Source organism: Molossus molossus, unplaced genomic scaffold (assembly GCF_014108415.1).
Source record: "Molossus molossus isolate mMolMol1 unplaced genomic scaffold, mMolMol1.p scaffold_m16_p_19, whole genome shotgun sequence".
In the NCBI taxonomy this organism is placed as follows: domain Eukaryota; kingdom Metazoa; phylum Chordata; class Mammalia; order Chiroptera; family Molossidae; genus Molossus; species Molossus molossus.
This window is the reverse complement of record NW_023425354.1, coordinates 28,162,926-28,187,976: the sequence shown is the minus strand read 5'-3', so window position 1 is coordinate 28,187,976 and position 25,051 is coordinate 28,162,926. Positions and strand designations below refer to the sequence as shown.

Here is a 25,051-nt window from a genome sequence, read left to right as displayed (position 1 = left end):
CCTATGAAAGGAAGGGATGGTACTGTCCTCTGTCTCTGCCCCAGCCGCAGGGTCCAATGTGCAACCCCCAGTCTTTCTAGATCCCCCATAAGTTCTTGCTCTGTTTTCTTTTTTCTGCACCAACAAAGCCAGAACCTTCAGCAGCAGCCTTACCTTAGAGGGGCAGCAGTCAGGGTGGAGGCAGGGCTCAGCCCAGGCCATTTGATATGTATCTTATTTTATCTCTTTCATAAGATAAAAAGAGGATAGTCTTGTCTCTTGATGAATATCTTCGGACAAGGAAAAAAAATTTTATTTTATTTTTAAAATACATCTTTATTGTTGAAAGTATTACAGATGTCCCTCCCTTTCCCCCCACTGGTACCCTCCTCCCTGTCCCTCCCCCCCTTCATATATGCATATAAGTTCTTTGGTTTATCTCTTCCCTCCCTCCCACCCCCTCTCCCTCCGAGGTTTGTCAGTCTGTTTCTTACTTCTATGCCTCTGGATCTATTTTGTTCATCAGTTTATTTTGTTCGTTATATTCCACAAATAAGTGAGATCATGTGATACTTGTCTTTCTCTGACTGGCTTATTTTGCTTAGCATAATACTATCCAAGTCCCTCCATGTCATCTCAAAGGGTAAGAGGTCTCTCTTTCTTACAGCTACATAGTATTCCATTGTGTAAAGTTACCATAGCAATATATATATTCTTTATTGATTTTTAGAGAGAGAGGAAGGGAGAGGGAGAGAGAGATAGAGATAGTTGACAGAGAACATCAACTGGCTGACACCTGCATGACCCCCACTGGGGACTGGGCCCACAACCTGGGCATGTGCCCTGACCAGGAATTGAACCGGCGACCTCTTGGTGCATGAGTCGACGCTCAACCAGGGAGGCACACCGGCTGGCCTACCACAGCTTTTTTATCCATTCATCTAGTGGACACTTGGGCTGTTTCCAGGTCTTAGCTATTGTAAATAGTGCTGTTATGAACATAAGGATACATATATTCTTTCTGATTGGTGTTTCAGGCTTCTTAGGATATATTCCTGGAAGCGGGATCAAATGGGTCAAATGGCAGTTCCATTTTTTAATATTTTGAGGTAACACCATATTGTTTTTCATAGTGGCTGCACCAGTCTGCATTCCCATCAGCAGTGTACTAAGGTACCCTTTTCCCCACATCCTTGCCAGTACTTGTTTGATGATTTGTTGATGGCAGCCATTCTGGCAGGTGTGAGGTGATACCTCATAGTTATTTTAACTGGCATCTCTCTGACGATTAGTGACCTTGAGCATTTTTTCATATGTCTCTTGGCCATTTGTATGTCCTCTTTAGAGAAGTGCCCATTCAGTTCCTCTGCCCATTTTGAATTGGATTGTTTGTCTTCCTTTTGTTGAATTGTATGGGCACTTTATATAATTTGGAAATTAACCTTTTATCTGATGTATCACTGGCAAATATGTTCTCCTATACAGTGGGTTCCCTTTTCATTTTGATGCTGGTTTCTTTTGCTGTGCAGAAGCTTTTTAGTTTGATGTAGTCCCATTCATTAATTTTTTTCTTAGTTTCTCTTGCCCTAGGTGATATATCAGTAAAAATTTTGCTTTGTTTAATGTCTGCAATTTTGCTGCCTACATTTTCTTCTAGGATTTTTTTTTTTTTAATCTTCACCCAATAATATTTTTCCATTTATCTTCAGATAGAGTGAGAGGGAGGGAGGGACAGAGAGAAACATCGATGTAAGAGAGACACATCGGCTAGTTGCCTCTTGCACGACCCTGACCAGGGCTGGGGACCAAACTGCAACCAACATACGTGACCTTGACCGGAATTGAACCCGCGACTCTTTGGTCCACAGGCCAACGTTCTAACTGCTGAGCCAAACCGACCAGGGCTCTTCTAGGATTTTTATAAAAACCTCCTTTTAGGGGGTAAAAAAATATGTCCAAGTCTGCTCAGCATTGTATTTTCCAACTATCTCTTTGAGAGGCTTCAAGTCATGCAGGAGGGAGAGAAGCCAAGATTCAAATCCCAGGTCTGCCATCTAGTAGCGGACTAGATGAGCTCCAGTTTCCTCATCCATAAATCAGGAATGATAATAGCACCACCTCACAGGGTTGATAAAAGATTAAATGAGATGTGAATATAAAATGTTTGGTCCTCTGACCAAGCACATAATACTCAATTGAAGCACTTTCCACGAAGAGCTAAATTAATTCATCTAACGCTGATTATTATTAGCTTTAGTTTAGCAGGTGACAATTTCTGACCTTATCCCTAAATTCTAGAGGCCATACCCTGGCTACAACCAGGTGTTCCTTTTGGAGATAGCACCTGCCTTCAACAGGGTGGGGAAGAGATGACAAAAAGGACAGTTTCTAGCCTGATGCTGATCCCAGCCCCCAGCCTTCTTCCCTTTGCCTCTGTAGCTTCTGGGGCTCCCGGGGGAGCAGGGGAAGGTGGAAAGGGAGCTGAATGAAGCCTCTGGGTAAGGCAGGCGATTCCAGGGGTGTGTGGGCCTGAGAAGGGAGGCAGGGGGAGGATTACCCAGGAGGGAGTGGAAGGAGATGAGAGGGAAGGAGGGTGGCCAGCAGCAGGCCCCACTCCTCCACCTGCTGCTCTGCAAACAAAGCCAAGAATGATGCAATCCTGGCCTGGTGCAGCTGAGGCTGCAGACATGGAGGGAAAGTGGGTGTCCAGGGTAGGGAAGGCAGTGGGCAGCAGGGCAGACACTAGGGGCCTGTGGATGGCTGACCCTGAATTCCTAGCCCAATATGTGGCTCCTGGCCTACTCCTAAAGTCCCTCCCCCAGGATCAGACCCACCCAGGAAAGTCACAGCTGGAGTCGGACATGATGCAACTAAGACATCGTTCCAGGCAGCCTCCTCGAAGGGAGGGCACCTCCCCTTGGGAGGGGATGATGAGACCCAGACACGGAGTTGACTCAGGCCCCGATTAGGCCCTTGAGCGGCAGACCTTGGGCTGCAGTTCTCTTCCCCTGTTCCTCTCATCCCGGAGATAAAGAGCAAAAGTCCTCTGGGAAAGGTGGAAGGAGAAGGCGCAGGACAACCCTACCCCAGGGCCTGCACAAAATAGTCCATATTTATAGAATTACATAAACCCAAGGCCTATACTAAGACAGGTCTGGAGCCCCAGTGCGAGGCCCTGGCTTCCCCTGGGGCAAGAATACCATTAGCAGTCCTCAAGCCAGTGGGGTTGAGGGTAGACCTGAGAGTGGCCCCCAACAGCCCCTGGGGTGTCTGCCTCAGCTCCCCACTCTGCCTGGGAGCCAGGAAAACAAAGGCTTCCCCCTGTCCCTCCACCAGGAGAAAGGGGACTTGTCGCATACACCAGGGCCATGTGGAGGATGTGTCACAGGCCAGGGTCACCAAAGGGCCAGGGCATTGGATGGGGGCAGCAGAAGAGGACTGGAGACAGTGTGTTCAGGAATATTTAAACCTGGCCTGGCCCCATCACCACCCAGACCCGAGAAAGCAACTGGGTGGCCTATCCCAGAGGAGACCGCTAGGTGGCAGGAAAAGCTCAACAATTCATTCCGCCCCACCGACTGCCACCACCCACTGCACAGAAACCTCGCCTTCCTTTGGCCGCTTCCCTTGAGCTCACCCCTCTCTGCAGCCAGAAAGGGCTTGAAGTCTTTTTATTTTCCCTCTGCTTTTAGGAAGGCAAAACGTTTCCAGGCCTTCTCCTCAAAATGCTGCTAAGAATGATAATAAGTAGTGCCTGCGGCTATTTATTAAGTGCTGAAGTGCCAGGCATTTTACATGCATTATCTATCTCATTTACTCACACACGGGTAAATAAGAACACTTTTTCGCGTTTCAGGAGGAGACAGAGAAAGCATTAGTAGATTGCCCAAGATCGCATGACTAGCAAGGGGTGGAGCCAGGCTGACACCTGGGTCTGCAATGCTGGGCAGGGTCTGAGACGTTTTCCACCCTCTTTACCACCTCCTCCCACACCCCACACCTTGAGATTCTAGGAGGGTGTCTTAGTCTAGGGGTGAGTGTGAGGTTTGAAAAGATTGTCCAAGTGATTCAGGCCCACAAAACCCCTGTCCTGGCTGAGACCACTGCACCCCACCCTGCTGCCTCTCCTCCAGACTCCACATGGCATTCTGGGTTCTCCCCTCACCGGTATTGCCTCTGTTGAGAGTTCCTATTCTACATGGTTGCCCACTGCATTCAGGACTGAAAGTGATTCCACCCAGAGGACCCTCCCCGACTGCCACCTTCCCTCCTGTCTTTGGCCCATTCCATCGCATCCAGCAAACATGGGGCATCCTTGGTGTGCTGACCCATGCTGGGTTGTGGGGGCGAGGGGGGCTAGCAGAAGATGAACAAGACCCAAATCCCACTCTTCAGGTGCGATAAGCGTTTAACTGTGTTTAACTGTCCAAAGCTGGGCCTGCAATCATTTCTACATCTGGTGTCCCATTCAAAGACATGTGCTCATATCCAGAAGAAAACGATCTCTCTCTCTATTGCAGTTTTCTTCACCAACACCAGGGCATGGGGGAGGGTGGCAGCTGCAGGGAAGGGGTGCCAGGAGATGACACCCAATATGCACAGAGAAAGTCCCTGAAATCTTTAACTCCATCAATCCCCCATACTGGGTAGCTGCTGCCAGATTATCCTGTCCCATTCCAAACCTTCCAAACCCATCCAAGCTCGGTCATTATCTTTTTACACTTATTTTTCTCTCCCAGTATAAACCAAGCTAGTCTCTCCTACTCTCCTGCAAGGCCCAGAAACAAAGCCAAGTTTCTTAGGCTGGGAGGTGGGGGGAAAGACCAGGCCTTGATGCCCAAAGGGATGAGATGAGAAGCCCAAGATGTGAAGAAGGGTGGGGTTTTGCTGCAGTCTCTGGTCACTGGATGAAGCCTGCTGACCCTGCACCAGCAGCATCTTCCACCCAAAGGGCAGCGACAGCTTTATCATTCTCCTGATGCCATTGGCACCAAGAAGTGGTCCACGGTCCACATCTCACTTGTGGAATATCTTGAGTTCACAGCTGCATCACACAGTTCACACTCTTACTCCGACCACTAAAACTTCAATCCCTTGAAAAAATTATGAAGCCTAACATTTAGTGGCTACCCCTCCTCCCATACAATCAAGTTGCCCTGTGTGAAAGGTGAAAATCCAGGTTCAAGGCTGGCTGACTAGAGACCAAGGAAAACAAGCAGCACTCCCAGGAACGGGGCTGATCTCACATTTCTTCAACCACTACCTTGGTACATCTACTCAACTGTGCCAGGCCTGGGGGCAGGGAGAGAGCCGAACAGGACATAGGCTCTGGCCCTCACAGTGGGGCAAGCAGGCAGACACATGAACAAATATCTTAACAGGAAAGAGCATCTGTTTGGCTGGCAGTGACTGGTGAAAATTCCAGAGGAGGCCTCGGAGCAGGACCTCGAATGAGCCAAAGATTTTCAGGTAAAGAGGATGACAGGTAAGGGTCCTCCAGGCAGAGGGGATGGTGTGAAGGAAGGTGGAATGGCAGGAGGAAGGGGTGCCAGGATCTGAGAACTTGGAGTCACACATCATGACCAGAGTGCAGCTTGTGTGGCAATATAGGAGAAACAACACCCTTGAATGTCAAGCTGGGAAGTCAAGATTCTCTTCTCTAGGTGGGAAGTCATTAAAGATTTAAAACTAGGGAAGTGACCTGAGCACATCTTCACTTTAGAAGGACTTTAAAAAGGACAGGAGAGGGGAAGCAGGAAGAACTGTTGAGAAATTGTTGAACTGTTCAGGTGAGAAAAGGGGACTGCCTAAACTAGGATTGGTCATTAAGGAGAGATGCAAGATGAAATGACAGCATAAATGGGGATCAGTGCATGAGATAACATCACAGTCAAAATGCCTCCTGAAATTTCTTAGGAAGGGGCTTCATCAGAGAAGAACAACCCAGTTAGTGCCTCTTCAGAGCTAGAATCAACTGTTGTGCTGAGCACCAGGGGAAAATGGTTGGTCTTCAGAACCCACGTGGCACAAATAGGCACTAGCATAATTATGCATGAGCTGCTCACACTGGGAGAGGCTGGAGGGAGCCAAGGAAGACAAAAGTCACTTTCCCATCTCATCTTCAATCCGGGGGTCACAGGAAGGAATGAAGGAGGGAATCCCCTGCACTATTACTATCTGCCACGTGCTTATAATTGAATTCAAGTAAGTTAGGTATGTGTATGATGAGATACGACCAAGAGGTGAGATGGAACAGCCTTTGTGGAAGAATTAAAGTGGTGGTTAAAAGGAGAACACAGGGAACTCAGATGAAGTAGATGGTTTCAGGTTTTGGGGGTGAAGAGGGTGGGAGGTGGTAATTTAATTTTGGGGCTATTTCCAAAAGAATGCCTTTCCTTTCATGGCTTTATTAGACAAGTCAGAGAAGACTAGTACTATCTTTCCAAACAAACCAATCCTCACTAGTATGAAGGCTAATTTGAGGAGATGAAAACCTGCGTTTTTACTTTCAGAGATGTACACTAACACGCTTGACTGATGTTAGCACAGATTCCCTATGATTGCCCTGGCCGGTTTGGCTCAGTGGTTGGAGCATCGGCCTGCAGTCCAGAGAAACCCCGGTTCGGTTCCCGCTAAAAGCACGTGCCTCGGTTGCAGTTTGTCCCCGGCCCTGGTTGGGTCATGCGGGTGATGACCGACCGCTCAATGTGTCCCTTTCACGTTGATGTTTCTTGCTCTCTCTCTCTGTCCCACTCTATCTGAACAAAAAAAAAGGAAAAATGACCTCGGGTGAGGATAAAAAAAAAGATTCCTGCCCTGGCCAGTTTGGCTCAGCAGTTAGAGCGTTGGCCTGCGGTCTGGAGAGACCCGGGTTCGGTTCCCGCTAAGGGCACGTACTTCGGTTGCAGTTTGTCCCCGGCCCTGGTTGGTCGTGCGGGTGGCAGCCACTCGATGTGTTCCTTCACGTCGATGTTTCTCACTCTCTCTCCCTTCCTCTCTCTCCCTCCCATTCTATCTGTACAAAAAATGGAAAAATATCCTCGGGTGAGGATTAAAAAACATAATAAAAATAAAAAAGATTCCCTATGATTGACAAACTGTGTCCAACTGGTGCTCATTGGAGCATTTGAATTGCTGATTCTGAGTACGCATTTTCCCTTGTAATGCTGATCACAATTCAGAGCTTGGAGCACCTTTTCCTCCAAAATGAAATTTGAATCAGGAGTTGATGCTGCCATATTCATCCGCTACTGTTTCATCCTAACACGGACCTGGGACTTGTGAGCTGATTGGGCACCAGGTATTCCCAGACTCCTTCCTTGAGGCACTTCTAGTGGGTCCTCGGGAAATGCAACTCCTGAGAACTCGGGTTTTATTTTTCTCAGCATGCTTCCCACACTGAAGATGCAGCGAAATTACACAAAACTCCCCCAAACGTGCCGAGGCTGTATACTGGCCCGCTCAGTGGCAAGGGGTTGGAAGGCGAAGAGAGACTTGAGTGGCTCCAGTACACAGTTGTCAGAGAGACACAGCTCAAGAAAAAATGAACTAGAAAAAGGCAGAGAGATGCAGATTAAATTTATGAAAAAACCTTGACTGCCGGCCTAGGTGAGTACTATGTTCTAAGATAAAATATGAGCTCTCCCTCAGTAGAGCCCACACCACTGCTCACCAAGGTGAACAGGCCCAGGACTCCGAAATTCTCCTGCCCCTCCTAAGGAAGGAGAAGGCAGCTTTGAGCAACGGCCATCAGACTCGAGATGTTTTCACTCTCTAATTCTGACAAGACCAGTGCTGGAGGTGCTCTGATTGGCTGCTCAATCCCTAGGAGTGGGCCATCTGACCTTCGGGGCTGTGGTGGAGTCATGTGAGATGGGGGAGGGGCTGAAAAACACATTCGAATAACATGAAATAATTTCTAAACATTTTTATTTCAAATCTCTTTTTCACCCCTCCCCAAAAAGACATGGGTCAGTACAGCAATCATAAAAAGGAGATACAAACACAAGAATCAAATGTCTCCCGCACTGACACTTACAAAAACCAGGAATTGTAGATGGGGTTCCAAACAGGACCTGCAGCAGCTACTAATGTCCCTTTACAAGAGTCAAACATGCCTATTAATACAATATGTACAGACACCCCATTCTGGAACTAATCTACAGGGACATCCCAACACCCACCCCTCTAGCCCCCAAAAAATACCAAAACACACCCAAAGTGCATTTGTTTTGTTTATATCAAAACATCTTTCCCCACCCCACCCTCAGACCCTCCCACCCCATTTAAGATTGGCCTGCAAGTCTATTTTAACCATTTAGTAATTTTTATAGCTTATGAAAATAAATTATACAGTAACTATTTTAATAAATTAAGCACAAAAAGGGAGAGGAAAGGAGGAAAACTAAACGGGAAGATAAAAGCCAGGCTACGCTTTGGCTTGGAGGAGGGTAGGTGTGTGTGGGGGGAGCTGGAGGTCAGAAATGGTTGCAGGGGATGTGGCTCCCCTCTGGTGAAGGATTGGCAACCACCCTAGCCCAGAATGACACCCCTCTTCAGTTTCGTAAAAACCACCCCAAAATGTACATCATTGGCTGTGCCGTGGGCAGCACCATCTTGGCCATCTAATACCTGGCCTGCCCACAGAGTGGTGCCTGGATGATGCTTGTCCCTTGGGATAGGTTCTGGGCCTTACAGTGAGAGAGAAAGTCCCTGTTCAAGGGAGCACCAGGGATGGAGTAGTCAGACCCGCCTTCCCGCTCCACCTGAGCTGGGTAGGGGGACTTAGGATGCAGTTCTGAGCAGGGCTGTGCAGTTTGTGACTACCCTGGGTTCTGATCAGGAGTGTCCTAAGCTTTCCTTGCACTCGATCTCCAGGAGCAACTAAAATCGCAGTCCAGCTGCAACCAGACATTTGTCTTCCACCATGGCTGGCTGCGTTTTGTCTGCCCCTTGATACCTCTTGGCATGGCAGAGGAGGGGTGAGAGACGGGGGGGAGAGCAGCTCCAGGTACCTTCTAAGTGAAATGAAACGCGTGTGAAGGCATGTCACAGACTCAGCATGCAGGACTGGCTTTCTGGGAGGCAGACGGGACAGGGAGGGAATGAGAGAAGGGGTAGAGAAGACAGGAAGGGAAACAGAAAGGAACTGGAGAGCACCTACCGGGAAGGTCAAGGAGGGATGAAAAGGACAGACAACATGGAATCTGCATGTAAAGAAAGGTCTTTCCCTGGCAGATTGGGAGTCAATATTTTAAATACAATTCATTATTCTATTTTTCTAACTGCAGCACCTGAGTCCCTACTGCCTCTGTTTCTGTGGTCCTACCCCATCTCACTCCTCCCAAGGCTTAGCTCTACGTCTTCTCCAGGCCTCCTGTCATTTTGTGCTGAGCAAGAAGGCTCCAATGTCAAAACAGGAGAGATCATGAGGACCAGCAGGCTTGACTTTGCCTTCTTGAGCTTTGTGGCCCAATAATCCTATCAAGATCATGGGGGGGAAGAGGAGGGTCACACTTCTATTTTTTTTCTTTTTATTTTTTAATAAAAAAGATTTTACTCCCCAGGAGCAAATAAATCATTTTGAACTACTGATAAACACTGCTGCAGTGAAAAGAAAGATGGCTACATGTATGCAATAGCACAAATTCAGTGTAAGAACAGCTGTGTTGACAATTAGAGATAAAAATCATTTATCCGTTCCCCCCTTTCCCACAGACAAAACCATGAGGATTCCCATAGGGAAAACGTCTAACTCAAAAGCTCCTCCCTTGGGGACAGAGGGCATGTCATTCTCTTAAAAGTGGAAAACAAATGGCAAGTCTCCCCACAATGGAGATGCTCTCAACACCCCAACTGGTGGCAAGACTTCTGCAAATGAAGACGCACACACGCGCACACAACCTCCAGACCATCCTCCAGCAGCCACTGCGCTCTACCCCAATGCCCAGTCCTCCAATCTCAGGGCTCAAGGCCAAGGGAGAGGCAGCAGGGCAGAGACAGATGGCACCTAAGGGAAAGTTCCTCCTATCCCCACACCCTACGGGGCCTGAGAGCTCCTAACAGGCCATGTTCTTTGGGGGGCTCCAGGGTGAGGCCTGAATGGGCTGGCACCCCAGGGCATCCAGCCCCGCTCTAGTCTCTCACACCCAAACCTGAGACCACTAACCACCCTCCCCGCTCCCCAGTTCTTCCTGGATGTACACTTGTAGGGGTGTTTGCAGCTATCTCAACATCATTCCCAACCTTAATGTGGGGACTACATACTCAGCTAAGTGGAAAGGAGAAAGGAGGCGGAGTATAAACCAGGCAAGCTCCCAGGAGGCTGATGGCTGCAGTCCTCGGCTCACATTCCAGTGAACGTACATTCACTATAACAAGACACAGGCAGGCGACCAGGCCAAGGTCATCACCCATGGCCCCAAACTCCCAGTGTCACCCATTTACCTAGTCTCTACACCAAAGCTCCCACCCTCCTCATTCCTGCGCTCCTCCCACAGCACACGTTTCAAGTAATAGCATGTCGCAGCAGTAGTTCACTTGCTCACAGTGGTTCACGCCATCCTGAGGAAGGTTACAGCAGATCTACCATAAACAAGCGGCAGTTATACAGGCGGGGCCTGAGGGTACTGACACTACCCACCCCCAACACAGAAACCAAGGAGGGGTCTCGTGGAGAGCCTTTTCCAGTTTGTGACTTTAAAATACAACTAAAAAGGGTTACGTACCCTCTGTAGACTGCATATCAACTCGCACTGCACAGAATTGGCAAAGGAGGGGGTGGGCCCGGCCAGGAGAGATGAAAGGGAAGAGCTAACCACAGGCCAGCTGCTCCTGCTCCGTTTACTCCCTGACCAGGCTGGTGCCCCCACCGCACCTCCTCCTCCATATCTCCTGACGGAGCCTGTCTCCCCTTGCACACCTGTCTCATGGCCCACTTTACTGAGAAAGGACTGGCTGGAACCTGGGCTATGTCTAAAGCACAGACAGATCAGACAGGTAAACACCACCCTTCTTAGAGAAAGGAGGACAGGGAGGAGGTTGGGTCTCCTCAGTGGGTTTAGATTTATACCTGAGTGCAGGAATTCTCCACCAGAAACCCTAGCACCACAGGGGTCCGGGGGCTCTGCCTCCCTCACCCAGGTTGCACTGATAGCAGAGTGGTCCTTGGCCACGGGCAGGAACCCAGATGACTCTGGCTTTGGATTCCACTTCACCATCGTGAGCCCTCAGCATTTAGATCTACCCATGACTGGAAAGTATGTCTGGACCACTGCACTAAAAATGGGTTCTTAAGGGTTCTGCTCTAACTTGGGGCTGTGCACTGTTCAGTATACACCATGCTGATTTCTGCTTCCATGTTTTTGGTTCATGCGTTTCTCAACTCATTGTCCTGCCTGGGCCTATGACCCAAAATCTCACCACCTCAGAGCTTTCCTACACCATCTGGTCTACCCTGATCTTACCCACAGAATTTCTTTAAACACAGCCCTTGATTCTCTGCCACACTGAGTCATCCTCCAATTGCTTCTTGTGTGACAGTCACCTAAAAGGTCCTGAAGGCCAGATACCATGTCTTCCGCTTCTTTTCCACAGTATCTAGCCCAAAGCCAGGAAAATACATATCAAAAAATAGTTTTAAAATTATGGGTAGAAAAAATGGTTAAAAAACAAAAACAAAAAACATTCAGGTAGCTGTACATCAGCCACTCAAGGATCCCAGTAGATCCCAGACTTCAGACTCTACAGTGGCGGGGGTGGGGTGGGGTGGGGGTGGGGGTGGCACTTTCTGCAAGATGGCAAGTTAATTTGTACCCTCAAGAGGACAGACTCACAGGTTAAGCCAATTTCTGGGATCACACTCATAACTGGTTGGTAATACTACCATGGAAGCCACGGAGAGAAGAGGGACTACCTGACATACCAGAGGTGGGCTGTTTATGTTGGACCGCTCACTTTGTGGGCCACCTCTTCAGAGGCAAGTAACAATGCAAGTTTCTTCCCTCCTCGGCTACGAGGAGGAAGAGTGGTCATCCCATGCAGGTCGTAAGGCAAAAGGCCAGTGCTCCCAGATGAGGCAGTCCTATAAATTAACAAGACACTGGGGCCTCACCCCTCACCATCAGGAAACCACAAACCTGACAGTATTATTTATCGTTTGAGATGAGGCAGATATAAGCATAGGGGAAGCAAGAGGCAGTCTAATGGAACACTACTGCAGAAGAGTAATAAAAACCAAACAGCTCCATTTTCACATCTCAACAGCAAACCTTTCCCCAGAGTAACTCGACAGGAAAGCAAACACATAATCTTATATGATTGGACAATGGCCTGCTTCAGAAAAAAGTAGAGACCACCGAAAAGCACTGGAGTTTTCTTCCCACTTCCACCTGGAAGACAGGCAGCTCTGAAACCAGCCTCGGACAGAGTCCCAGGGAAAGGTGGGCAAACAGGATCTGATGCAGGAGAGTGACCGGGTTGTCAGAAAGAACACAGGAACATTAAGAAGCCCTTGCTACCGCCCATTCCAGAAGGGGGATGACAGTGATAACCCTAAAGACAGGAGAAGTAGTGCTCTTCTCCCCGAGGGAAGGACATCCCATTAAGGCTGACACACTACAGAGCTTTCTCTAGGAAGAGCACGACCAGGATAGACTCGTTTCACGCCTTCCTCCACACTCCCTCTCACTAGCTGACAGACATGTGGAGGTAAGTAACACTGACTCCCAAGTCATGGGTCCGCTTCGCCATCAAGAATCTGGAGGCACGCTCCGTTAACTTCAGCGGCCCACAACTGGAGCTCTACTGCTCAGGTGATGGGAAAACGCCAGCCTGACAGCTGGCGGAAGCAATAGGAATGATGTTACCATGACCAGAGTGAAATGGACAGTTACCTGGGAACAGGTTGAGGATGGAGAAATAATGGGGCTAACTTGAGGTCACAGAGCTTAAAAAATTAAAAACCAAACGAATCCAGTTTCTATGAGGTGATTCTAAAATGAGGTCCCTAAATTGAACATGAAAGGATGTGAGGAGTCGCTACTTCCCTCAGCAGAGGCCATCTGCCCGTTTTTGTCCAGCAATCTTCTAAGACCACCCGCCTCCTTTCTTTCCTGCTCCTACTGAAGCTACTCATGCTTAGAGAGAAGCAGGTTCTCATCCCTCAGAAACTCCTAACTTGATTTGCACTTCTGACTCCTTCTCTCCCCTTCTTCAAGGTCAATGGTGAAGACTCGAACTCTGCCTTTGGCACGAGCTGCTTGACCGGCACTGGCAATCCCCTCCCCACCCCCTCCTTTGTACCTGCTCACCCTTCACACCACTTCCAATCCAATGGCCACAAACCCCAGCTGCCTTTAAGGTGAGTTTTCCACACCAAGAAATGTAAATATCCAAAACAAAACTTGTGAAAAAGAAACAGTGTTCAGACTTCTTCCAGTTGTTCAGGAGCCCGTCCAGTTCCAGGATAACAGGGGGTGGGATGGGAAAGGTGGAGCCCCACTCGACAGTATGGTTGTGTGCTTCTTCCAAGCCCCAGGGTGGCGAGGGAACCAAAGTCTGCACAGAGGACCCCAACCCTTCCTATTTCATCTTGTTTTTTTCTTGCTCCTCTTTACATGGTACCTTCATTTGGTTCTTCAAAACTGGAGCTTGGCAACCAAATGCCTGAGGAGAAAAAAAGGTAAAAATATTAACATGGTTCAACAGAGTGGAACCAATATAGAGTGAAGGATAGCCCAGCCTCTGGAGTATAGCTCACAAGAATGGAGTCTGGCTGGCCAAACACTTCCACAAACACTGTTGCTGGCTGGGGATGTAGCAACAGCCTTTGTCAGGAGGCCTGAGCAGCCTACAACCTGGATGCCAAAAAAAGGTTCTAAAATAACTAACCTACCACATTGCCTAACTTCCCTCTTTCCATTTCCCTTATTCTTTAATTTTCCACCTACCACCCCACCACCATTTCTCCCCTGAGGTCCACCTGCTCAAAGGATTTAAAAAGGAACTAAGGCCCTAGCTGGTTTAGCACCAAAGAGTTGTGGGTTCGATTCTCGATCAAGGGCACATACCTCAGTTGCAGGTTCGATCCCCAGCTCCAGTCGGGGTCGTGCAGGAGGCAACCAATCGATGTGTCTCTCTCACATCAGTCCCCCCCCCCCCCCACTCTATCTGAAAATCAATGGAAACATATCCTCTGGTGAAGGTATTTGGGGAAAAAAAAAAGGTGCTGGGCCCTGGCCAGTTTGGTTCAGTGGCTGGAGCACCGGCCTGAGGACTAAAGGGTCTCAGGTTTGATTCCCAGTCAAGGGCAAGTAACTGGGCTACAGGTTTAAGTCCCAGCCCCAGTCAGGGTCATGCGGGAGGCAACCAATCAATATGTCTCTCTCACATAGATGTCTCTCACTCTCTCCCTCCCTCCCTCCCTTCCACTCTATCTAAGTAACCAATGGAAAAATAACCTCAGGTGAGGATTGACAAAAAATTAGGGTCTAATCAGGAGCGACTAAAGCATGATGCTCGTTCGTTGACACAGGTGACAAGGCCAGTGTCACAGCAAAAAGACCCTGGGAGTTCAGTTCAATCCTCTGTCAACACATGACTGGCCCCACCTTGTGACAAATGGCTATCCCTGGCCTGTACCTGATCATGTCTTGATCTTTCCCATCTCAGGGCCTAGGCCTCATTGCCCAGAATGCTCTGCTTCCAGACCCCTTCATGGCTGACTCTTTGGTCTTCAGTCAGCTGAAATGCCACCTCCTCACAGGAATCAAAAACTTGAGTAGTATCCCATCACTTAATCACTAAACTTCACTTAGTTTTACTTTCCTCATAACATGTACAGGCAACTGAAATGAACCTGTTCATTTATTTACAGGTTTGCTGTCTGTCTCTCCCTATGAGAACTGCAGCGCAGTGAGGACAGGACCTTTGACTATCTTGCGCAGCACTCTATTCTCAACTCACACTGGATGCTTTATATATAGATATCTGCTGAATGAATTTTAAAATGGGGAATTTACTAATTCCTGCGAAAAACTCATTCCATTTTTGGACCTCTCTGTTAAAAACGTTCTTCTAAAATTGGACTAAAATCTAATTCCTTATAACCATTGTGGTCCTTGTCCCACCCTCTACAATCACACAGAATACATTTAATATTCTTAGAAAAATCCATCAAATACTTCTTTCAGCTATCAAATCCCTCCCACCCTAAGACTTCTTTGCTCATGTTAATCATTTACTCCCCATATGATGAAATTTGGAAACTTTCACCAACCTGAGCCTTTTTCTGAGTGTGCTCCTGTTCACGTGCGGCCCTCGGAGGGCACAGCACCCACAGAAGCATTGTTCTTACCAAAGGGCGTGGTCTGGCAGGTGGGCCTCCTGAGTTCCCTTCTTCCTTCCCACCCTAATCTCAACCACAAAGCCACCAAGTAGACAGAGAGATGCTACTAAACATTCAGGCATTTAGATGTTTTAAGAGATAATTCCAAAGGCATACAATTTGCATATAATTTAAGATACTTTATATCCAATCCAGGATCCTTTAAAATTCTGCAGCCTCCCAGAGTTACCATTTACTGATCTCTCCTCTTTACTCCTTCTCCCTTTCTTAATCCTTATTAGCCTGCTCCCCTCCTGTACTTTCTCCCAATAACACAGGACCAAAGACTTCCAGAGTCAAGGGGAGACACACAGTAGTTCACCTTAGCCATGGCTCAAGAAAACCCATGGGAAATACACACCAACTGTCACTCTCCCATCATGGAGAGAGCAGAGAGGGCGGAAAGACTAAAGCCTCTTTTCGCTCGAAGGTGGCTACTCTTGTGAATTTCCCCCTTTTGTTTTGTGTGGGGATTGGGAACGGGGAACTGAGAAGGTTAGAAGAAGATAAATATTCAGTGCTTAAAAAGGAAACTCCACACTAAGGAAAGATGGGGGCGGGTGTCATGCACCTATCACGAGAATGTGAGACCTTGCACATGGACCCACACTACCAAAATCACTACCCTGTGAGAATTTTGTTCCCTACTCACCTCTACCTTTCAATGTCCCCATTAATGAAAGTTAAAAGACTAATTAGAACTCATCTGCACAAACCAGTATTCTACAATGTTTTATGAGAAAATAAATGAGTAGAACTCAGTGTAGCAATGGGAGAATAGCCTCTTAGATAAATGAATCCCTTAGTTAGTTCACTTATTCTACTTGAACAATTTACTTTTCAGTGGCCAAATGGAACTCTAAAGGGAAGAGGGAGCTATTTTCCTCATTTTCCATTCTAAGCCAAGTGGAGCTCTCACTGAAGTAGCAGGCCTATTGCAATTAAAGGCATGTTTGTTTCCTTTGATGACATTCCTTTCCACTTTGGTTTCTGGCTTTGTACGTCATTGGCGCAGTATCAGCGAGCTAAGCCGAAGTATGAGAGAAGGCTGCACTTTGCTACACATGTGTATCCTCCACCTCCTCCATATTCAGTGGTTAGTCTGCACGTTGCTTGACAAAAATATTCTTTAAACCTCCTTGTCTATTGACTCTTCTCCAATTGGGGTGCCCCTTGGGGACTCCTTTATCAGATGTGGTAATTCTATGGGCAGATGCTTGGATCAGGGGTATACACACAAGATGGCAGGAGTGGGGGGACAAGGCCCACGCATGATGACAACGGCTCAGGAAGAGACATGGCTGGACAGAGAGGCAGAGAGCTCATACCCTTGGTGGTGACCAGCAGGACCCCTTGCTACGTGGACGGTTCCACCTCTTGCTTCTGTTTGGAAATGAGCTGCGCCTCCTTTAGAGACAGGTATACCTCTTCCTGAGGATCATAGTAGTAGAACTTTCGGATATAAGAGATCAGAGGTCTGTAAAAAACACAGAGGGATACCCACAAAGTGTCATTTACACCGATTATAAAAGAAAGACCACTTTTATTCAATTCTTCCTTCTTTTCAATCCTTATATGGTTGAGACTACACCAAAGACTCTGCTACTCTAACAAAATTCCCATTTTGTCATTTATAATAGTTCTGTCTCCTTCCCTCCACCCTTCATAGAAACCGCAGAAGGGAAGCTGACACACATACCCCTTCCTCCCTTCTGGCTGCAATGGGACCGTGCTTGAGTTAGGTGCCAAGACACGGGAGAAGTGAAAGGAGGATGCCTGTGAACACTGCGAGGTTCTGCCTGTGCAACTGGCTTGCAGGCCTCACTAGCATTTGTAACTAACCCTCCTTCCTGCCCCAACCCTAAACACCGCATCGTACTTAGGCAGTGGGAGATCCGGGATGTGATCTATCCGGACGAGCTGTCGGATTCGGAATCTGCAAAGGTGCTGGAGGGATTTGACATTGCTGAATCGGGACACTGGATAGAGCAGCTGGACTGGAGTTGGTGGCAGTCCTTCAAAAATGAAAACCAAGAGAAATATTCAGAGGGAACAATGCAGCTAACTATGATTTCCCTTACGAAGAGAAAGGAAATGGGCTTCTTTATAGTTAATCTATGTGTTCTGTGCAAAAGCTTCATTCCACAAAGGACTGCCGATTTCCATTTGCAGAAGCACCACCAGCATATTTCACTCAAGAGAATCTTTTCTTCCTGGCTGAGGGCTTCGCTAGCATCACTCTTAACAGCTGAGACTCTTGCTCTTCAGAATGAAAAATGCCAAGCTAGACTTCACTGGGAACCAAGTGGCCACAACCAAGGCCTGCTCTCAGGGAAGGGTAAGAATCAAAGGGGATGCTTGTTCAGCACATCTATCAGTACCCTAAAGGTAAGGACTCAGAAAGGCTCTTCAAAGGGGTAGCCACCAAATTCCAACTGAGGCTGGTAATCAGAAGGCAACAGCTGGGATCTAAGTTTACAAGCCTATCACTCTTGTCATTTACTTCAAGCTAGGACAATCAGGTTTAGCCACCTCTTATTTCCCATCCCCCAACCATCCTCTTGCTTCTGAAATTTTAGGCTGGTTACAGGGACAGAAAAAAAAAGGATGATGCTACTAAAAAGAAAAGCAGCCCCGGCTGGTATGGCTCAGCAATAAGAGCGGTGCCCTTGGACCAAAGAGTCTTGGGTTCGATTCCGGCCAGGGGGATGAACCGCAACCATGGTACGTACCTCAGCTGTGGTTTGTCCCCCCAGTTCCAGCTGGGGTTGTGCGGGAGACAACCAGTCGATGTGTCTCTCTCACGTCGATGTTTCTCTCTCTCTCTCTCTCTCTCCCTGCATCTCTATCTAAAGATTAATGTAAAAATATCCTTGAGTGAGGATCAAAAAAAAACTTAAAAGAAAAGCAACTATAGTAGCTCGGGCAAGCTGGAATTAGTACTACTCAGTGCAGAAGTGCCTGCTGACTGATGCCAGCCAGGCCCAATGGGAGCCCCACACCCTTATGTTTCATCAATATCAGCAGGCTCTGTGTTGGGAAATTCCAACTCCTCCCAAAGGTCAAGGCCACAGAATGGAGACACCCAGAATGGCAGGGACACTGAAACAGGTTCAAAGGAACAAAGACATCCTGGTTTCGATAAATAAAGGGGCTAGGAAACTACTCTCAGAAAGAATCTGAGTTGCAAAATCTTTGAAAGTTTTTCTCAGCCATTGTCCTATCAAAAGAAATTCTGTAGACACAATCTGTTGGAAAATACAATATCTACTATTCTTGTTTAGTTTAATTTCAAAGAGTTTTAAAATTTTGTTTCAAGGCATGAAAAGAAAAGATTACAGTTTGAAGACTGCTTCCCAAAGCCTCTTCATGGCAGTTGACAAGTGACTGTCTTAAAAAAAAAAAAAAAAAAAACTAAAATACATATTATACTATTACTAAGAAGTAAGCTTATCATAAAAACATTTAATTCATTTAGTCTTCAAAACTATACTTTGAGACAAATATCACTATTATCCTCCATTTCACATATGAAGACACTGAGGTCTATCTGTGCTCACAGCATAGACCCAACAGAGCTGTCCTGCCTTGAACTCTTTTAGTCTGAGTTAGAGTTCAGCCCAGGAACTTTTCAGGGGTGTTCTCCAGGACAGTCAAAGCACCTTGATTCATGACCAGCCTCTCAGTCCTCTCCTTCATGCCTAAAGTTTATATATGAAGCACTGTAGCCCCATCCATGTGGTCAGCCCTCTCCTCACACACCATTAAAAAAAGAATTGCCCTGGCTGGTTTTGCTCAGTGGTTAGAGCGTCAGCCTGCAGACCAATGAGTCTCGGGTTCGATTCCAGTCAAGGGTACGTACCTCGGTTGTGGTTTGTCCCTGGCCCTGGTTGGGGTTGTGTGGGAGGCAACCAGTCAATGTGTCTCTCTCACATTGATGTTTCTTTCTTTCTTTTTCTCTCTCTCTCTCTTTCCCACCCTCCCTCCAACTCTAACTGAAGATGAATGGAGAAATATCCTCAGGTGAGGACAGGAAAAAAAAAAAGAATTCAAACATGGAGTTCTCTCTTAAATATAAACGCAAGTGGTTTTAAGTGATTTTGGGTTCAACTGCCTCTTTAAATTTACCCTTTCTCTCACATGTTTTTAAAATATTCTTTAGTAATTTAAACTATGATAAACAGAAAAGCTTTCGAAGGTTGGTTGTAATATTGCTAAATTCAACATAATATTTCAGAGATAAAAGTTATTTATGTATGCCCTGGCCATACATAAATAATCACTGTGGTCCAGTGGTTAGAGTGGTGGCCTGTACACCAAAGGGTCCAGGGTTTGATTCTTAGTGAAGGGCACATGCCCTGGTCGGTTTGGCTCAGTGGTTAGAGCATCGGCCTGCGGTCCAGAGAGACCCAGGTTCGGTTCCCGCTAAGGACATGTACCCCGGTTGCAGTTTGTCCCTGGCCCTGGTTGAGTCATGCGGGTGGCAACCACTCAATGTGTCCCTTTCACGTCGATGTTTCTCTCTCTCCCCCTTCCACTCTATCTGAAAAAAAAATGGAAACATGTCCTCGGGTGAGGATTAAAAAAAAAAAGGGCACGTACCTGGGTTGCAGGTTTGATCCCTGGTCCTGGTAGGGGCATGTGCAGGAGGCAACCAATTGATGTCTCTCTCTCTCACATTGATGTGTTTCTTTCTCTCTCCCCCCAACTTCCTCTCTCCCTTCTACTCTTTAACAAAGTCAATGGAAAAAATATCCTTGGGTGAGGATTTACTAAACAAAAAAGAAGTAGTAAGGGGAAACCAAGTTCAGGTGCCATCATTTTTACCAAGGGCCCCTCCCTCCCCTAGATGCTAATTATTCCATTTATGCTAATTAATTTCTCTGCTTCTTATTTGCCACCATCCAGAACTTTCCAATTAGGCCTAGCTTTATGATTTACCATCCCTGGTATCTGTTTAACACCAGTCTGGATGCTCTGCTAGGGCAATCAGCTCTACATTTGAACCAGAAAAACCTGACTTTGATTCTCAGCTCTGCAACTCACTGTACCTCAGTTTTTCAATTTGTTAAAAAAGAGGGGGGGAGGGGGGAAGGGGGGAAAAGAGAGGGAGAAAGTGAAAAAGAGAGAGAGAGACAGACAGGGAGAGACTGTAATATCCTTTCAAAGGATTTTGTAAGGGTAAGTGAAATAATACCTGGCCCCTTGTGGGCATTCAGTTATCATCATCCCAAAGTCTTAACAAACAGGCTCCTTTTCAAATCTATTAAGTTAAAATCCCTGGTGCAGGATGACAGAGCGCCACGTAAATGCTAAGACCACCTCTCCTCACGCCAATTCTCGTCTCTAATAAATCAACCTCACGGAATGCCTAGACGTTTATGACAAGCAAAAGAGGGCAGCAAACAATGGTAAAGGAGAACACTGGCTTCGCCTTCTTTGTCCCATTCCTTCAAAGAGAGATCACTTAGGGTCTAGGGGAAAATATTAACTCTGTCCTGTCTTCTCAACTTGATTACATTTTTAAATGAAAATTGGTATCCTATTCATCATAGGTCCTAGAAAGACACCCACTACTAACAAGCACAATTCTGTTTTCTTTATGTAGTTTCCACAAATTCTAGCAAACTCAATTTTCCATTTGCTTACTGCTACTTCTTCCCATAATAGAGTGGTGGTAAATAAAACACAGGATTTGGAGTCGATGGGCCTGCGTCTGAATCCTGGCGTCAGCACTGATCAGCTAACCTGTAGAGTAACTTCACTTTTGAGGCTCAGCCTCAGTTTACTCATTGGCAATATGAAAACAGTCTTATCTATAAATAACAGACTAATCTTTTAGCTAACGAACTTAGAGAGATGTAAATAAAGAACCTGACAGCACTGGCTGGTTTGGCTCAGCGGTTAGAGCGTCGGCCTGCGGTCCAGAAAGACCTGGGTTCGGTTCCCGCTAAGGGCATGTACCTCAGTTGCAGTTTGTCCCCGGCCCTGGTTGGGTCATGCGGGTGGCAACCACTCGATGTGTCCCTTTCACGTCGATGTTTCTCTCTCTCTCTCCCTCCCACTCTATCTGAACAAAAAATGGAAAAATGTCCTCGGGTGAGGATCAAAAGAAAAAAAGAAAAAAAAAAAAAGAACCTGACAAAGTACTTGGACATGACAGGCACTCAATAATAAATAGTAGCAATTATCACAATCTCTAGCCATTAACAAAGTTAAAAATCTTATTTAAAATTTCTGCAGATAGGGCACATTTGTGGAATGAAATGAGCTATACTATACATGAGGACTCCAAGATTCCATGAAGTCTCTCAATAATTCCACAAGTAGATACATGCTCCAGAATCCAGAATCCTTTGAGAGGATTTCCTGGATCACTCCCAGAGTTTATTAGCCTGCCCCTGGTGATTACTGCTATGCCTTGTATTGAATTTAACATGTGCTATTACTTTTATCTTCCTATCTGTTCCCTCTTTGAGGCTATGAGCTTCCTGAAGACAGAAATGTGGCTTATTTTTGATACTGAGATATAAAATAAATGTTTGTTAAATACCCCCCAAAAGCTCTAAACTTTAAAAACTGCTAAGCAGAGTCAATTCCTGTAAGAAAGGAATTCTAACTTCTCCCTTTAACCAAGTCAACTGCATTAGACCAACCTGTGTTGACAGCACTGAGGCAAATACTAAATGAAGTGAGAATTAATATAGTCTGTACCATGTCATGCCTTATTTAAATCACCAAGATTATAAAACACATTTCTGTAACCTGGCTCAATCCTGTTACTGATGTTGTGCCTAAGGCTCCCCTGCAACTTCATTTTAGAGTAATTTCTTGGCACTTTGTTTTAAAATCTTAATTTGATTCAATGGAAAAGCATGACGTCCTCATTTTAAGTTCTGTTTGTATCTTACAAATGCTTCAATTAATGTGCTTGTCATTTTACTTTTCCCAACACTTGAAAGCAGATTCCTCCAAACCACCCCTTCTCCCCCTTCAATAGCTATTATATAGATATCTCCCTACTTACTGGGCAGGACGACTATGGGACCACACCAGTGAGGGTGGGAACTGCTCAGTGCTCCCAACTGGAGAGTTTTGTATACAATAATGGTAGGGATACAAGACACAACAAAAAGTACTCTTCAAGCAAAAATTTAATATGATGTGGACAAACTCTAGAGCACACGGCCACTGAATTTAGCCTCCTTGACCCTCACCATCGCCTTTCTAGTGAACACTCTTTTACCTTCCCTGTCCCTGTGGAAATGACCTGAGAGCTCTCACCTCTGTTCACATGCAAGTGTAAGATGCCTGGATCAGGGACAAGAAGACATCTCCGAACGTAAAATACTCACATGATGCCTGTACATCAGAGGAAGGTTCAGTTTTCTCACTCATGTGGTCAGAGAAGCAAAGATTCCTTCTCAGTATGTTGAGGGATTAATGTATAAGAATAGGGGATTAACCACTGGAATCTAGAAAGAGTGATTGCTATAAGAGCCAGGATAAAAAGCTTTAAGTAAGTGTGGCCTTTTTGGGGGGGGGGTGCATTCTGATACTATACTGGACCATACTCAAATAAGTTAAATAATTTTATATAACTACAGTCTTACCTGGAACCCTGGATCTCAAGAAATAGAGAAACTTCCCATTCTTGGAATGCATGATGGCTCTCTTAATGAACTCCACCACTGACTGACAGCGATCCTCAAACTTGGGATGACACCACAGGCTGAAAGTTCCTACCATGGAAAATTAGGAAGAGGTAAAAAAATGTAAAATATTTTTAAAAGATCTGAGAAGCTGGTTTGCACTCTATGATTCTCACTTTTCAGGCAAGTTAAGTCAAAGGTCCCTGAAGGCACCTGTTCCTGCTTATTCTACAATTAAAGAAAGATATTGCCTTTAATAAGACATAAATGAGGTCTTACAAGGCTTTTGTTAAAGTAAATAATAAATTCAAGTCAGAAAAAAGATATAAAAACACTATGTTGAATTTCTCTTAGCAATATTTTTTTCTGATATATCTCCTCAAGCAAGGAAAACAAAAGAAAATATAAACAAATGGGACTACATCAAACTAAAACGTTTTGCACAGGAAAGAAAACCATCAACAAAACAAAAAGACAACCTTGGGAGAAGATATTCACCAGTGATGTATCTGATAAGGAATTAATATCCAAAGTTTATAAAGAACTCATATACCTCAACACCAAAAAAGCAAACAATCCAATCAAAAACTGGGCAGAGAACCTGAATAGACACTTCTCCAAAGAGGACATATAGAAGGTCAATAAACATATGAAAAGTTGCTCAATGTCACTAATCATCAGAGAGATGAAAATTAAAGCCACAATGAGATATCACCTCACACCTGTCAGAATGGCTATCATCAATAAATCCATAACCAACAAGTGTTGGCGAAGATGTGGAGAAAAGGGAATCCTTGTGTACTGTTGGTAGGAGTGCAGATTGGTGCAGCCACTATGGAAAACAGTATGGGAGGTTCCTCAAAAAATTAAAAATAGAAGTGTCTTATGAGCCAGTGATTCCACTTCTGGGTATATATCCAAAGAAACCAAAAACCCTAATTCAAAAGAATATATACAACCTTACGTTCATTGCAGCATTATTCACAAGAGCCAAGATACGGAAGCAACCCAAGTGCCCACCAATATACAAGTAGATAAAGAAAACTGTGGTACAGAGATGCAAATTAAAACAACAATGAGGTATCACCTCACACCTGTCAGAATGGCTGCCATCAACAAATCATCAAACAAGTGCTGGTGAGGGTGTTGAGAAAAGGGGTCTCTAGTACACTGCTGGTAGGAATGCAGATTGGTGCAGCCACTATGAACAACACTATAGTGATACCTCAAAAAGTTAAAAATTGAACTGCCATTTGACCCAGTGATCCCACTTCTAGAAATATACCCTCAGAAGCCTGACATACCAATCAGAAAGAATATATGTACGCCCATGTTCATAGAAGCACTATTTACAATTGCTAAGATCTGGAAACAACCTAAGTGTCCATCAATAGATGAGTGCACAGAAAAGCTGTGGTACATATACACAATGGAATACTGTAAGAAATGCAGCTGTAAGAAAGAAAGATCTCTTATCCTTTGAGATGACCTGGAGAGTATTATCCTAAGCCAATCAGAGAAAGACAAATGTCATATAATCTCATTTATTTGTGGAATATAATGAACAAAACAAACTGATGAACAAAATAGACCCAGAGACATAGAAGTAGGGTACAGAATAACAAACCTCAAAAGAGGGGGTAGGGGGAGGGAAGAGATAAACCACAGAACTTATATGCATGTATGGGTAACCAATGGACATAGACAACAATGCTGGGGGCGGGGGAGGGCGGATCAGGAGGAGGTTGTCAATGAGGGAAAAAGGAGAAACATCTGTAACAAAAATAAATTAATAAAAAAAATTTTTAAAGAAGAAAACTGTGGTACAGCCCTGGCCAGTTTTGCTCAGTGGTTAGAGTGCCAGCCAACAGACCAGAGTCACAGGTTCGATTCCTGTCAAGGGTACGTACCTTGATTGCAGTTTGATCCCCAGCCCTGGTTGGGGTCATGCAGGAGGCAACCAATTGATGTGTCTCTCTCACACTGATGTCTCTCTCTCCCTCCCTCCCTCCCACTCTATGAAAATAAATGGAAA

The 25,051-nt window shown here is 45.9% G+C and overlaps 1 protein-coding gene across 1 annotated transcript in view; it reads right to left on the bottom strand.

Annotated features, from left to right (window-relative positions):
* Positions 1-11,781: 11,781 nt before the first annotated feature.
* Positions 11,782-25,051, bottom strand: part of SOCS7 (suppressor of cytokine signaling 7) — a 31,555-nt gene continuing 18,285 nt past the window's right edge. Inside the window, exons 7-10 of the mRNA XM_036269967.1 lie at positions 22,978-23,106; positions 17,244-17,379; positions 16,693-16,841; positions 11,782-13,644 (exon numbers count right to left, since the gene is read on the bottom strand). Coding sequence (XP_036125860.1) covers positions 16,721-16,841; positions 17,244-17,379; positions 22,978-23,106 — 386 coding nt within the window. The 3' untranslated portion in view covers positions 11,782-13,644; positions 16,693-16,720. The remainder of the gene's footprint in view (positions 13,645-16,692; positions 16,842-17,243; positions 17,380-22,977; positions 23,107-25,051) is intronic.